The sequence below is a fragment of the Esox lucius genome, chromosome 11 (assembly GCF_011004845.1).
Source record: "Esox lucius isolate fEsoLuc1 chromosome 11, fEsoLuc1.pri, whole genome shotgun sequence".
Lineage (NCBI taxonomy): Eukaryota > Metazoa > Chordata > Actinopteri > Esociformes > Esocidae > Esox > Esox lucius.
This window is the reverse complement of record NC_047579.1, coordinates 9,391,729-9,408,609: the sequence shown is the minus strand read 5'-3', so window position 1 is coordinate 9,408,609 and position 16,881 is coordinate 9,391,729. Positions and strand designations below refer to the sequence as shown.

The 16,881-nt window shown below is 44.7% G+C and overlaps 1 protein-coding gene across 1 annotated transcript in view; it reads left to right on the top strand.

Annotated features, from left to right (window-relative positions):
• The window catches only part of LOC117595292 (ribonuclease inhibitor-like), a 53,253-nt gene extending 37,157 nt beyond the window's left edge, over window positions 1-16,096 (top strand). The window contains exon 7 of the mRNA XM_034295538.1: window positions 15,992-16,096. Within this exon, the coding sequence (XP_034151429.1) occupies window positions 15,992-16,046 (55 nt within the window). The 3' untranslated portion in view covers window positions 16,047-16,096. The remainder of the gene's footprint in view (window positions 1-15,991) is intronic.
• Window positions 16,097-16,881: the final 785 nt, after the last annotated feature.

Sequence of the window (16,881 nt, the reverse complement as noted above, 5' to 3'; positions counted from 1 at the left end):
AATTTGATCATAGGTACTCCTCAACAGTGAGTGACAGAATCTGAAACAAAAATCCAGAAAATCACATTGTATGATTTTTAAGTAATTAATTTGCATTTTATTGCATGACATAAGTATTTGAACATCAGAAAAGCAGAACTTAATATTTGGTTCAGAAACCTTTGTTTGCAATTATAGAGATCATACGTTTCCTGTAGTTCTTGACCAGGTTTGCACACACTGCAGCAGGGATTTTGGCCCACTCCTCCGTACAGACCTTCTCCAGATTCTTCAGGTTTCGGAGCTGTCTATTGGGTTTGAGATTTTCTATTGGGTTCAGGTCTGGAGACTGGCTAAGCCACTCCAGGACCTTGAGATGCTTCTTACGGAGCCACTCCTTAGTTGCCCTGGCTGTGTGTTTCGGGTCTTTGTCATGCTGGAAGACCCAGCCACGACCCATCTTCAATGCTCTTACTGAGGGAAGGAGGTTGTTGGCCAAGATCTCGCGATACATGGCCCCATCCATCCTCCCCTCAATACGGTGCAGACGTCCTGTCCCCTTTGCAGAAAAGCATCCCCAAAGAATTATGCTTCACGGTTAGGATGGTGTTCTTGGGGTTGTACTCTTCTTCCTCCAAACACGGCGAGTGGAGTTTAGACCATAAATCTCAATTTTTGTCTCATCAGACCACATGACCTTCTCCCATTCCTCCTCTGGATCATCCAGATGGTCATTAGCAAACTTTAGATGGGCTTGGACATGAGCTGGCTTGAGCTGGGGGACCTTGCGTGCGCTGCAGGATTTTAATCCATGACGGCGTAGTGTGTAACTAATGGTTTTCTGTGAGACTGTGGTCCCAGCTCTCTTCAGGTCATTGACCAGGTCCTGCCGTGTAGTTCTGGGCTGATCCCTCACCTTCCTCATCATCATTGATGCCCCACGAGGTGAGATCTTGGATGGAGCCCCAGACGGAGGGAGATTGACCGTCATCTTGAACTTCTTCCATTTTCTAATAATTGCGCCAACAGTTGTTGCCTTCTCCCCAAGCTGCTTGCCTGTAGCCCATCCCAGCCTTGTGCAGGTCTACAATTGTATCCCTGATGTCCTTACCCAGCTCTCTGGTAATGAGTGGAGAACAGGAGGGCTTCTTAAAGAAAAACGAACAGGTCTGTGAGAGACAGAATTCTTACTGGTTGGTAGGTGATCAATTACTTATGTCATGGAATAAAATGCAAATTCATAATTTAAAAATCATACAATGTGATTTTCTGGATTTTTGTTTTAGATTCCGTCTCTCACATTTGAAGTGTACCTATGATAAAAATTACAGACCTCTGCATGCTTTGTAAGTAGGAAAACCTGCAAAATCGGCAGTGTATCAAATACTTGTTCTCTCCACTGTAGATCATAATTTGATTAATTGTCCAAAGTAGTTAGTGTAGGGTATAATGTGTCAGAATGGTGATTTATGGCCCTGGGGGGGGCGGGACTTCCATATTGAAGTGACAGGTGGGCGGGACATCTGGTTTGTAGGGTGGGACTTCCTGTAAGACGTATGTTAGGGTGGGAATTCCGTTATGACGTATGTTAGGGTGGGACTTCCTGTTTGACGTATGTTAGGGTGGGACTTCCTGTTTGACGTATGTTAGGGTGGGACTTCCTGTATGACGTGTGTTAGGGTGGGACTTCAGGAGTGATGTATGCATGTCCGGTGACTTTGTAATTTATGATTACATTGATGTGTCAGTGTTTGATGTTTTACAACGCCTGATGAGAAAAACAGACTAGTGTTATAACAGGTGGGTTATGTTTGATGATTAACAATTGCCAGAACGAGCGACATGGGGCCGGCTTCCCGTGGGCTCACCACCCACAGGAGGGACCATAAGGGGCTGGTGCGGAGAGGATCTGGCGGCAGTCGAAGGCGGGGGCCTAGACAACCCGATCCCTGGACACGGAAACTAGCTCTAGGGACGTGGAATGTCACCTCGCTGGCGGGGAAGGAGCCTGAAAGCAAAGAGTCTGTTGTCTAAGGCCTGGGTAGCTTCAGTTCTCATGTTAACATGTATATAAACAAAGACTATGAGAAATCTGAATGTTTGTGTAACTTTTCTGAATATCTTGGTTGTGTAATTTCGAAAACTCAAATAAAACAATGTTAAACATGTATCAATTCTCATTATTGCTCGAACACTCTACGATGTCTGAACAGGTTATGAAAAGTATTTACTATGACCCGGCAAACCCTGGTGCTTATGTGGCTAGAGAGGGTTTGAAAAGAGCATACTTGGAAAAAACCGGGGAGATCCTCAAAAATGGTGAGGCCGATGACTGGCTGCTCGCCCAGAATACATACACGCTACACAGTCCTGTAGCTATACAGATCCGCCCTGAGTACCTCAAGTCTCTAACATCCTGTGCTAGCTGCACTTTTCAGATGTGGTTTTGCTATGGAGAACCCGCGCTTCAACAAAGGTATTGCCATCCGGAAAAGCCCTCGGAAAAGGCCCCCTAGACCGGACCCATGCATTGCTGAGCTACCATGATACCCCGGTAAACCGTTACCGGCCTGTGTTGTGTAGTATTCAACATACCTTCGAGGATCATCATAGAGCTTCTGCGGCTGCATCTTAAACTCTAAAAGATTGTTTGACTGGTCTGAAGTGTCCATCCATCATCTTCCGCTTATCCGGGGCCGGGTCGCGGGGGCAGCAGTCTAAGCAGGGATGCCCAGACTTCCCTCTCCCCAGACACTTACTCCAGCGCTTCCGGGGGGGCACCGAGGCGTTCCCAGGCCAGCCAGGTCTTCCCCGGGGTCTCCTCCAAGCTTCTCACCCTATCTCTAAGGAATCGCCCGGCCACCCTGCGGAGAAAGCTCATTTCGGCCGCCTGTATCCGGGATCTTGTCCTTTCGGTCATACCTAAAACTCTTGACCATAGGTGAGAGTAGGAACGTAGATTGACTGGTAAATCGAGAGCTTCGCCTTGCGGCTCAGCTCTTTCTTCACCACGACAGACCGATACATCAACTGCATTACTGCAGAAGCTGCACCGATCCGTCTGTCAATCTCCCGTTCCATCCTTCCCTCACTCGTGAACAAGACCCCTAGATACTTAAACTCCTCCACTTGAGGCAGGCACTCTCCACCAACCTGAAGTGGGCAAGCCACCCTTTTCCGACTGAGGACCATGGCCTCGGATTTGGAGGTACTGATTCTCATCCCCACCGCTTCACACTCGGCTGCAAACCGTCCCAGTGCATGCTGAAAGTCCTGGTTAGAAGGGGCCAACACGACAACATCATCTGCAAAGAGCAGAGACGAAATTGTGTGGTCCCCAAACCTGACACCCTCCGGCACCTGGCTGCGCCTAGAAATTCTGTCCATAAAAATTACGAACAGAACCGGCGACAAAGGGCAGCCCTGCCGGAGTCCAACATGCACTGGGAACAAGTCTGACTTTGACTGCCGGCAATGCAGACCAAGCTCCTGCTTCGGTCGTACAGGGACCTGACAGCCCTTAGCAAAGGTCCCAGGACCCCATATTCCCGAAGCACCCTCCAGAAGATGCCGCGAGGGACACAGTCGAATGCCTTCTCCACATCCACAAAACACATGTGGATTGGTTGGGCAAACTCCCATGAACCCTCCAACACCCCGTAGAGGGTATAGAGCTGGTCCAGTGTTCCACGGCCCGGACAAAAACCACATTGTTCCTCCTGAATCCAAGGTTCTACTATCGGCCGTATTCTCCTCTCCAGAACCCTGGCATAGACTTTCCCGGGGAGGCTGAGAAGTGTGATCCCCCTATAGTTGGAACACACCCTCCGGTCCCCCTTCTTAAAAAGAGGGACCACCACCCCGGTCTGCCATCCCAGAGGCACTGTCCCCGACCACCACGCGATGTTGCACAGGCGTGTCAACCAAGACAGCCCCACAACATCCAGAGACTTGAGGTACTCAGGGCGGATCTCATCCACCCCCGGTGCCTTGCCACGAGGAGTTTCTTGACCACCTCTTTGACTTCAGCCGGGTGATGGACGAGTCCACCTCTGAGCCCTCATCCTCTGCTTCCTCAATGGAAGACGTGACAGCGGGATTGAGAAGATCCTCGAAGTACTCCTTCCACCGCCCGACGACATCCTCAGTTGAGGTCAACAGCTGCCCACCTCTACTGTAAACAGCGTTGGTAGGGCACTGTTTCCCTCTCCTGAGGCGCCGGATGGTTTGCCAGAATCTCTTCGAGGCCAGCCGATAGTCCTTCTCCATGGCCTCACTGAACTCCTCCCAGGCCCAAGTTTTTGCCTCCACAACCACCCGGGCTGCAGCCCACTTGGCCTGTCGGTACCCCTCATCTGCTTCAGGAGTCCCACAAGCCAACCAGGCCTGATAGGACTCCTTCTTCAGCTTGACGGCATCCCTTACTTCCGGTGTCCACCACCGGGTTCGGGGATTGCCATCTCGACAGGCACCGGAGACCTTACGGCCACAGCTCCGAGCGGCCGCTTCGACAATGGCGGTGGAGAACATGGTCCACTCGGACTCAATATCTCCAGCCTCCCTCGGGATCCAGTCGAAGCTTTGCCGGAGGTGGGAGTTAAAGATCTCTCTGACAGGAGACTCGGCCAGATGTTCCCAGCAGACCCTTACAGTACGCTTGGGCATGCCGAGTCTGTCCAGCTTCCTCCCCTGCCATCGGATCCAACTCACCACCAGGTGGTGATCAGTTGACAGCTCCGCCCCTCTCTTCACCCGAGTGTCCAAGACATACGGTCGCAGGTCAGATGAGACGACAACAAAGTCGATCATCGGCCTAGGGTGTCCTGGTGCCACGTGCACTGATGGACACCCTTATGCATGAACATGGTGTTCGTTATGGACAAACTGTGACTAGCACAGAAGTCCAATAACTGAACACCACTCGGGTTCAGATCAGGGGGGCCGTTCCTCCCAATCACGCCCCTCCAGGTGTCACTGTCGTTGCCCACGTGGGCGTTGAAGTCCCCCAGTAGAACGATAGAGTCCCCAGTCGGAGCACTTTCCAGCACCCCTCCCAGAGACTCCAAGAAGGTTGGGTACTCTGCACTGCCGTTCGGCCCATAGGCACAAACAACAGTGAGAGACCTATCCCCGACCCGTAGGCACAGGGAAACGACCCTCTCGTTCACCGGGGTAAACTCCAACACATGGCGGCAGAGCTGGGGAGCTATAAGCAAACCCACACCAGCCCGCCGCCTCTCACCATGGGCAACTCCAGAGTGGTGAAGAGTCCATCCTCTCTCAAGGAGTGTGGTTCCAGAACCCAAGCCATGCGTAGAGGTGTTCCCGACTACCTCTAATCGGAACCTCATGCACGATCTCAGGCTCCTTCCCCGCCAGCGAGGTGACATTCCACATCCCTAGAGCTAGTTTCCGTGTCCAGAGATCGGGTTGTCTAGGCCCCTGCCTTCGACTGCCGCCCGATCCTCTTCGCACCGGCCCCTTATGGTCTCTCCCGTGGGTGGTGAGCCCACGGGAAGGCGGCCCCACGTCTCCCGTTCTGGCTGAGCCCGGCCGGGCCCCATGGGGGAAGGCCCGGCCACCAGGCGCTCGCATACGAGCCCCAACCCCGGGCCTGGCTCCAGGGTGGGGCCCCGGCTGCGCCATACCGGGCGACGTCACGGTACTCAAAATCTTACGCATCATTAAGGGGGTTTTGAACCTTAAACTTTAAAAGTAACGTAACTGATGTTGATTTCAGAAAGAAGTGATCGTCCGTGCATTACCTTCCACGTCGTGCACATATCCCTCGATATGTTGCTGTATCCTTTCAGAAAAACAGCCCGGGGAATCATGCAGTCCTTATTGGCCCATTTTTTCGACATAGTCCATTGTTATTTCAGGAAGACATGAAATATTTGATGTCCACACAGGTATCGCCATGATGACAGACGCCCGCTGCTGCGCTCTGTCAATGAACTTCCGGTTTAGAGTGTACCCCCCAGCCTCGTTTTGGACTTCAAGATGGAGGCGCGGTGAATAAGGCCAATTGTAATCGGATTTGTGGACAATGACAGTTTTACTGGAAGTTACACAAAAAATCAATTTAATTTCAAACATTATAATTTGGAGTTCATGGCTATGTATGTAGATCGTCAGCAATTTCCTAGCAAACCATTCCAACCGAATTACACAACAGGGTCAGCAGTGCGTGAATTTTACCAATTGGCTTTAGCTTCAGGAAAACACCTAAAGGACCAAGCCTTGGCTATTGACAGGTCGGACTTCTTACACTGCTATGCCCTTTATGCATTCAACTGCGCGCCAGACGAGGAATGTGGTCAGCACCTATCCTTGATCAAGTCAGGGAATGTACAACTTTAGATGAGGTTCAGACAACCACTACCCCACACAATTAATTTAGTTGTTTATTCAATCTTTGACTCCATTATCGAAGTGTCAAACCGGCGACAAGTCATGGTTGATAATTATTAGGAAAACTGTGTGGAAATGAATACAGCAGAGTTGACCAGTGTGGTGAACCAATTTTCATCTAGGACCCATTTCTGTGGTGTGCTGGCAAGCGACCAACTACCTAGGGTGCCTGTCCGAGATGTTGCATCAATGATGATTGTTAATACACACCCAAGCCATCACCCTGGGGAGCACTGGCTGGCTATTTACATAACGGATGATGGCATTGGAAGGTTTTATGACAGTTTTGGAAACCCCCCAGATTTTACATATTTTCCCAAGTCAATCAGTGCCTTTCTGAAAATCTGTGAGAACGTGGAATACAGTTCAAAACAAGTACAGGACCTGTTTTCAACCATGTGTGGACAGCATTGTGTGTTCTTTCTCTTTCTAATGACAAAAGGACTGAGTTATAAGATTTTATGTCTTTTTATGTTGATGATTTACGAGAAAATGATGCCCTAGTCTCAAAGTTTGTAGCTAAGCGTGATAAGCAAATGTTTAATTGCATACAACATGCTCAATCTTGTGATCAACGTTTAATTTGTGCCATGGTTGTTGAAGAAATAGAAAAGCCAATCACGTATATCAACTTTATTATTCAAAAATAAAAACATTTGTAAAACCACATTCATGTTTACATAGTATTTTTCATACAACATTTATTCAAGGTAAAACAAAAATACAATGAATCACAAATTATTAACCCTTTGGCGCGTACGATCACACTGGTGTGATCAATCTAGAGTGGTCCCTGGAGCGTACGATCACACCGGTGTGATTAGAACGTTATGTTTAGAACGCACCATTAGCATACCTAGCTACAAGTAACGTAACAATGGCTGGTAAAACCGCGCTATTATTTACTCACATTTAGCTCAAACAGTGTTTATAACTTTATTTCCTGATTGTAATTGTTTCAAGACCATACTATGATATTAACCAGGTAGAAAGCATTCAAATCGGGACAAGAAGTGTTAGTTACGTACCAACAGACAGCCAACACTAATGCACAAAAACGAATTATATTAGCGACTACTACCGATCAAAACCATTGCAAAAACTTTCTAGAAGTTACGTTCCCCGTTGTATGCATTTTATATAGTTTATTCATTTTCACTGCACTGAATAACTGGTCACGATTTGTTAGCTAGCAGGCAGCTGACGTTTGCTAGCGGTTAGCTGACGTTTTCTAGCTAGCTACAGTAATAAATCAACCAACTTTTGCAGCTCTTAGAATTCGAGTCAACGAGAGAAGCTTGCAATGCAATGCATGTAGTGTTCCTTACCTAGCAAGGTGACTGTTCAAATGCTGGCATGAGTTCAAATGCTGCCGAGTACTGAAGTCACGTGCAAAAAAACTCACGCTGGGGGGTCGGTAAGGAATATTTGAAACTCACGCGTGAAAAGGTTAAAAAAGCATGAATTAAAAACACATTTAAATGGAAGCCATTTTGTGGGGTCTGTGGTTGGGGGTTCAAAGAAAGCTTTGGTTAGTTAAAAACCAGTTGCTGGTGGTGTGGCTAAATCATCCATTGTGTCACCAGACGTTTGTTTATACAAATTGATTTTACGTCTTACATGCACATTTGGAATAGTTGTAAAAGGCATGTTGAGACATGCCATGGCCTCTAAAAACACCCCCCACCCCAACGGTCTTCTATCGTCAGCAATTTTATTGGTTGCTGTCACACTTTTAACAAGATCCAACAGGTGCGAGCCCTTGATTAGCTCTCCTTTGAAAACGAATTCACCATTTGAATTCCATGAAGTCAAATCTTTAGACCTGTGCATTCTATTAAGAATATATTCAACATTCTTTCTACGCCTCGCAGGCACATTATCCAAAATTTCATCAACAAGGTCAACATTTCGGTCAACAGTTTGCTTAGTCTCAGTCACGTTTACTACATCAGACCCTGTCTCAGACCCGGGTAGACTTAAAGTCAGTGTGTTTGTATTAAGCTCCCCCTGTCGCACAACAGCCAAAAATCTCTGTAAAATGGCAGAGTATCTTTTAGCTTTCTCATGTAAATCCATATCAGGCTTAAACAGTATATTGCGATGAGTCCAAATCATTTTCGATGAGTCCAAATCATTTTCAACAGATTGTCTTACATCGGTGCTAGTCATTTTGGATTCTCGCAGTTTTTCTAACGGATGTTGTGGCACCATAAAATTTTTCTGAGCATGCTCCATGTCGATGCAATTAGACTGGTTAAGAATGGAACTGCAACGCTTAGTAACGGCAGTAGAAAACCTCCAGATTGGTTGATGGTTTTTCTTTTCCTTGCGACTGAAGTGTTCTTTCTAGACATGTATATAATTTTGGCTTTTTGTCTCTTTACTTTTCGGAGCTGCGACTCGGTTAAGGGTATATTTCCGCTATTTCACAGAGTGATAGAATGAGGTCGGTGGATGCTGATTCTAAAATAAATGTTCTATGACTTGCCGGTGCCTTAAATATCATCTTCAAAAGTGGTAAATTTCTACGAATGCGTTTAGACATGATCAATCTTTCTTAGGAACGTACACGACAGGCCAATCCCCTTAAAATAACCCTGTTCTCAGACGGTAGTCTTCTGGTGTAGCTTTAAAGTCAATAAGTAAATAACCAAAAGGCAGATGTGTTGCATCTTTAAAACTCTCCATGAAGAATCGAGAAAGACCGGGGTATATCTGTTTGCCTAAAATGCTAATCTGCTGATTGTCGCGGGGGTTTTTAAACAAGATGAGGTAGTTTGTGTTCAAGTTAATAGTTCTACTAGATTTGCCTTTAACAAACATGTTTTGGACAAGGTAAATTGCACTCAGGTTACGGTGGTGTAAATATTGTGTGAAAACTCTCTCCATCTCCAAACTCTCTGATGCACTTTTCATTAAATCGTCAATAATTAAAAGGTTGTTTTTCTGAATCGGTAGCAGATTGTCATTACACAGCGATGTTGGTAGACCTTCGATAAAATGTATCTCCCTTACCTTCAACATTTTGTCATACAGCGGTTGACAACATGAATAAACCCAGACGATATTTAGAATTTCTTTGGAGAAAACAACCTCAGCATTATCCAAAAACATCTTCACAAAATCTGTTTTACCAGAGACACAGCTGAATGGGTGTTGTAGTCGCGGGTCAAAACCGCTATCCATCCTAGACTGTGGTTTAGTACCCGTAAGGTCTTGTGCTGTAATCAGGGAGCAGTACCCGCTTGTTGTACACAACTCTTAAACGCTTAGACACTAACCGTTTTTTCAACGTGAATGTTCTTTTATCTCTAGCAATTGTCTGCATTAGCAAGGACATGATCATCATTACTGCCCTCACCCCGTACAAAGTTATCAACCAGCCGTGTCAGCGTCTCCAAATTAACAATGGTTGTGTTGTAGCTGTTGAGCGTAATGCCTTTTGCTTTGAGACAGGTCAGACCTTTAAACGGTTTTATAACCGTATGTCTTTGGCCCACCACTAACAAATTGAGCTACGCTGTCACCATTCGGTAACTCATTGGTCAAGTCACCCAAGAACGGGCCCAGTGGGGGCACCCAATCCCCATGGCATGTGACAAAGATCACGGAATCAGTGTCTGTGTAGAGTACACGTCTATCTAACTTCTCCAAGAGTGAATACAACTCGAGTCTAGCATAAGCGGTTGTGAACGCAGCAATAAAAATGTTGCCGTTACGTGGTTTGATTGGTGTCTGTTTTGTGTAACGCCACTGTACCATCGCAACAGTGTCTGAGATGAACGAGAAATAACCAACATCTATTTCACTGGAAAAAAGGTAGTGGCTAAACTCCTCCGGATCTGTAATTAACATTGTGTTCATAAGGTTAGTCCGCTCACCCATCTTACCCCAAAGACTATTCATTGCCAATTTAGCTAAAGATCGCCTAGCACTGTTTACAACAATGTTTTCCTTGTCAAGCTGCATACCCTCCTTTTCATGATATTCACGGATATACCGGTCTTTAGCCACATCGTCAACCACAGATGGTGGGACGCCACTAGCTTCCTGCTTGTGCTTCAGGAATGTTCTCATGTAATCTGCAAAAAGATCATCTGATGTCCTGGTGAAATCCCAGACTTCAAATACTTCCACAATGCGATAACCTTTCTCAACAGCCTTAACCAGCTCAATAGAAACCCAGGTAACGGTTAAAGATCTTTCTGAATCAGAATGTGAACAATCAGTTACCTGGTTTTCAGACTCTGCACATAATCTACACAATGGAAAGAACAGCTTACCGCCAACCCTGTGTGCTAAAACAGGGTGATAAAGGCCTTTCGGTGGACACACTGTAGCCTTAAAACAACCAAAGTAGGTGTCTAGTGGTTTGAAATCTCGAAAGATTATGTCTGGATGCCCAATCGGATAAGTCTTTGTCTTGTTGCAGAATGGGTAAAGACTACAGACATCGTTATACTGAATAGTCTCCCCTTCTCGAGCCGTAAACCTCAGATGAATCGCATTAGTACGACCGCCAAAAAGAGCATCCCGAGGGTCAAGGCTCTCTGGAGCACCAAAGGTCTTCAAGAAAGCTTTGACATCTGTAGATGTGTTTTTAAGCTGATTCCACTCACACTCCCATATGTATTGAACATGTATGTTGTGTTGTTCTTTTAAAGCCTCTAGCTTTGTCAACCATTGCTGGTGCATCAACCCATACTGAATCTTTGTCATTGGATTGATGCTTGTTGAACAATGACACTTTGGGTGACCGTGCCAGAAACAACATAGAAATTCATAGACCGTGCTAAACCCATCGCGTTCAGCATATCCATCAACGTAGTAGGCGCCGATCTTTCACTTCACCCCTGTTCAGGGCGTGCTGTATTGATATATTCTCATCGGAGGCCACATATTCAAGCTACTGGATTGAGCTGTTTGAGAATGTCTTCTGACAACAGTTGTAGTTGTCTGAGGGGATCCATTGCAATGGTGTCCTTGGTGAGGAATCTGTTGCAAAAGACTTTCATGCAAGCCGAAGCAATCGTAATTGACCGGAATGGGTCAACACCACCACACTCCAGGAACTCGAGTCTGTAGCGCATACAACCCTCTCTCAAGATGACCACATTATTCACGCAGTAAGCCTTTATTTCATCCTGCATGACAAAGGGGTCTGCGGAAACAGTTGCATACCATTGCAAAAACTCATCTTTTTCTTTAGCCATCATGGTATTCACACCATAGTAATGCGGTTCCGGATGGGGGCCAACATAGTTCTCATTCTCCTTGATGTTAAACTTGTAAGGAAAGTAGCCTTTTTTCGAATCCTTAAAACCCATAGCACGTGGCAAAGCTGACAGCTTCATAGGTAGAAAGCAATGACTATCAATGTATCTCTGATTGAATGTGCTGTCTGTAAAAATCATGAGCTTGCTACCATTAGCAATAAGTGTCGTGCCAATACCATTGTTCGCAAGGTACTGCATCAAGATGTAACCATCGAAACCTTTAGAGTTGTGTGCTATAAATGCGTAGTCATTATATTTCGGTTGCCTAAACTTTTGGAAAAAAGCAGTGACACAACCATCTCCGGCTGAACACCACATCTTGTTATCAAAGCTTATTGCACACACAAAATTTGCAGTGTGTACACCATTCACCGGATTGGCAATTGTCTCAAAATCATAAAATATGTAGCGCTCACTGGGGTCCTCGGGTCTGGAGGGTTTTATAAAACACTGATGATTCATTTCAACCGCCAGATCCACGTTACAATTGTGACATATGTTAGCCATGCACCTGTGCGCTTTATAGTTGGTAATACTAACATTGTAATAACAACCGCAATCGACACAGTATTTCTTCTGGTCACACCTGCTAACCCAACGATCCACACTTTTGTGGTGCTTCAAACGTTTATGCTGGCTATAACAAAAATCAGAATAACATATCCGTTTACAGTCAGGGCACTGCTTTGTGTTACGGGGTTGGGTATGACAATCTTCATGAAGACAGACACTACAGCTATGTTTACAACCATGATCACCACGTGTGTTGAAACCGGTATAGCACCAGTCACAGACATAAGACCAACCCAGAAAACCCTTCAGATTCATGATGCCATAGAAGTGGTTATCGTGTAAGTACATAAAGACAGTTCTAGGGTGGGTGTCCTCGCTGTTTTGAAACTTGGTAAAGTGACCATCCCGTGTTCGGTGAAAGACAACAATTTTACACCCTGTCATTTCTTCAAACCGAACAATATCTGTGAATTCCACACAATCATCTAAAGCTAAACCAGCTCCCGTATGTAGCTCACGATCACTAACCAGGGCCTCAGGATATGTGTACTGCGGGTTCAACATACCCATCAAACAAACAGAAAAATACGTAGAATCATTATTCACAGCCACATATAAATGTATTCTTTTTTTATTGATAATCTGATCTATCAACAATGTTTAAGCTTTACGTCGCGGGGCACCACCCTCACGGTTTTTGACAATTCGTACCACCAGTTCTAGTGATTCATCAATCATAATCTCGGCATTACTCTGCATAACACTTTCAAGTAAATTACCAAACGTGCGTTCATTATATTCATCCGCTCTCATGGTCACATGTACGGGGTCTATCAGAGTTTCACCAATCAACTCAATCTGCAGACGATCACCAGGCCCGTGTACAAAGTCTGAAGCTCTAACAATCAAAGTAACCAAGCCTGCCATAATACTTGCGTAGAATGTGCCAAAATCACCAACTTCACCAGCATTTTGTAAATTTATCAACTGTCGTAATTCAACATTGTCAAACGCATTATGTTGTATAACTCGCCATCGCTGCACTGAGTTTGCATCAGAGAGCTCGAAGAAGTGTCAACTAGATTGTGTGAAAAATGGGGGCTACTAAGCTCGGTTAACAAGCCTTGTATCTGAGGATTATTGTGCGCATCGCTGTGTAACAAAGTAATGGTTGGTTCATTTGTATTTTGGGGTGTGGTCGATTGATTATGTGCAGAGGTTGTTGGCTGTTCCGTGTCTGGTCTGTTGTTAGCATTATCTTTCACCATTTCTCTGGTGTAAGGTGTAAATAACAATCCAATTTTCAGGTTTAAATATTCTAACTCAAACATACATTTACATACAGCTCAGTTTTGAAGAGTTGGCTGTATTACCTTCAGCTTTCAAGCCTGAAAGAAAACAAAACAAAAATCCCCTCACGCTGTGCAGCCACAAGGAAGGGTGTCCGTAACTGAACCCATTGTGGTAATGTACTTTGTATCATCACCCGGCTGTCCTCAATCTGTTGGAATATAGAATGTTGTACCAAGGGTCAGTATGCATAGTCATAATTGTTAATAACACTTTAAAGCAAGACTAAAAATGTCTGTAAATAATTAAACTTACACTAAAAAGTATCTGCTCAGGTTGTGTAAGATCAGTCTGACCGCCCAGTCCAACTGACGCAGATGCTGGTCACTTGAACTAAATCCAAATAGGATTAACAAGTGTATACAGGTAATTAAAGCTGATTAACAATAATGTCAAAAGTCTACTTACCAAGATTTGAAGGTCCAAAAATGTGTTTACCAAACACGGTCTGTGTTTAATTCCGCTCAACCTAAACCGGAGATTTAAACAGGCAATATGAAAGACAGCTAAAAATGAATGGATTGCGGAATGGTAAAATTGATTTACACATTCTTAAAAAGCTCAAATGTCTCGTTTGTATTTGCATCACAATTCAAATGAATTACTTCAAATAAAATAACTTGTACTTAAAACAGAAACGATATACTCCATGCTTGAAACAACAGCTGACTTTTGTGGATGCTGCGGGGTTTAATTACTGTCTTCACATTGCAGCCGGGGCGCCTCCAGCAAGTCACGCCTCTTAACTTTGTCATTGGTTACATGTCATCGTTCTTCATGTTAGATTCAAATTGTGTTAGAACTATACAGGCTGCAATGATAAAAATTCAGGATAAAACATAACTATTTAGTTCTGATTATTGTTGCCGTTTGGCAACCAAATATATTGATACATCCTGTCTGGTAGAACCGCCATTCTCGTTAATTTTCGAGTCTCAGCTGTGACATCACGTTATATAATTGTATATATTAACGATAAACTCATCTGCTTACATATAAACACTGGCTACGTCGGTTTTTATGCAGTGCTGAGGACGGTGTTAGCTTAAGGCGGGGCTTCAGGGTCTTAGGTCAGTCGATCCGTCCGCAGTCAAGATCTAACCCGCTGACATTTTCCAGAAATAACTCCAATCTAACAGAGTCATACTCTTTCAGCCCCTCTACAACTTTAAACAATACATCTACTGTATTATGTGGGCCTTGTTTTGGCCCCAAATAAAACACTTTTCGAAAGGTGACCCATAAACTGGCATTAAAAACCATTTGATCAGTCACACCCGCCTTAAACACTTGGCCTTCGGGTAATTCATAAAATGCAACCTCCGGTTGTTCTGGGTTGAAGATGTATCCCCCGATCCGACCATCGTCCAATTTCCACTCCTGTGTCAACATATCCTGGTGTAGTTGATGTATTCGGGTTAAACTCTGCATCGGTTTCTTCGGGGCTGGCATGTTGATTGCATCTCTGCTGTCCATTTTCAATTTCTTACCAAATCGCTGAGCTGCGTTTAAGCTGTTAGCTTTCACCGGTGTTTCACCCAAAACATTGATCGCTGCAAAATCCTCCATGTTTTGTAATGTGTAGGTACGTTCGCTCAGGCAAGACTGAATGACCATCACCGATGTCTGCCTGATTTAAATACACAGAACACACCAATCACCCCATAAAACATGAATGGTTAACAACCACCGGTTGTATGCCAGCTGTTGCACAACTTGTCAGAAGGTAAAACACCTGGGTTTTAGATTTGCCGAACACCATTTGTTGAACACCAATCATCTTACCGCAGACACAACACTTATTTATTGCCTGGGAATTTAACATTCCAGAACCCTAAGCCCCATTTGTTAATCATCAATCATAACCCACCTGTTATAACACTAGTCTGTTTTGCTCATCAGGCATTGTAAAACATCAAACATGGACACATCAATGTAATCATAAATTACAAAGTCACCGGACATGCATACGTCACTCCTGAAGTCCCGCCCTAACACACGTCATACAGGAAGTCCCACCCTTACATACGTCATACAGGAAGTCCCACCCTAACATATGTAATAACGGAAGTCCCACCCTACAAACCGGATGTCCCGCCCACCTTTCACATCAATATGGAAGTCCCGCCCCCCCAGGGCCATAAATCATCATTCTGACACATTATACCCTACATTAACTACTGTCCAACCCTAATGTAGTGTGTGTGTGTGTTGGGTGAGTGGTGTTGTGTGTGTTTGTGTGTGGGGGGAGGTTTGTGTGTGGCGTGTGTAATGTATCATGTGGAATGGGATGGGATGGGAGTTGATATGGGGTTGTGTTTGGTGTATGGTGTGTGTGATGGGAAGGGGGGGGGGTATAAAGTGTGTGTTTGGGTTGCAGGTCTATAAGGTGTGTGGTTGTGTGTTTTTATTTGTGTGTCACTGAATGACAGTCTGCTCCTCTGCTTCTTCCACAGTATGGATCATGGTGGAGAGTGGAGGTTGAAATCAGGACCCCAAAAATGTAAGTGATTTATTATACATTTACAGCTGGTGTGTGTTCACAATTTACAGTTAGGTTAGGAAATAATTTGACTAATAGGTTCTGTTAATTTGGTTGTTTATCAAAATATATTAAAGGTACAGTTAAATAATGAATTTGAGTTTAAAGTGCAGTTTTCAGCTTTAATTTGAGGATATTCATATCCAAATTGGAGGAAGGATTTAGGAAATCCAACTTTTTAATATGTAGCCCCGTCTTTTTCAAGTGACCAAACATAATTGGACAATTGACTCAAAAGCTGTTTAATGGTCAGGTGTGGGCTATTCCTTCATTATTTCTGTTACTGTGATCCCACAACATGTGATCAAAGGAGCTCTCAATGCAAGTGTAACAGGCCATATACAATGCAAGTGTAAAAGGCTGTATACAATAACATCCGTCAGAGAGATAGCAGGAAGATTAGGAGTGGCCAAATCAACAGTTACATTATGAGAAAAATGGAACACACTGGTGAGCTCTGCAAGACAAAAAGGCCTGGATGTCCACAGGAGACAACAGTGGTGGATGATTGTAGGATCCTTTCATGGAAAAGTAAAACCCCTTCACAACATCACGAGAACAACCGTCACAATACTGACAGAGAAACAGTACAGAGACTAGCAAAGTAGTATCATGACAGATCGTTCTGATTAAAAAGCATTTCAAGTTTCAAGCTTATATCCTCCTCTAACAGTACAGATAACGGAAGTAGCATTTGCAGATGTACATACAAGGTATAGTAGCCACTACGTTGTAGTTTAAAATGCAAGGTTGCACAAATAGCTCCAGGAGACAGAAAATCATAGAATGTAGGTTGCCCAGACA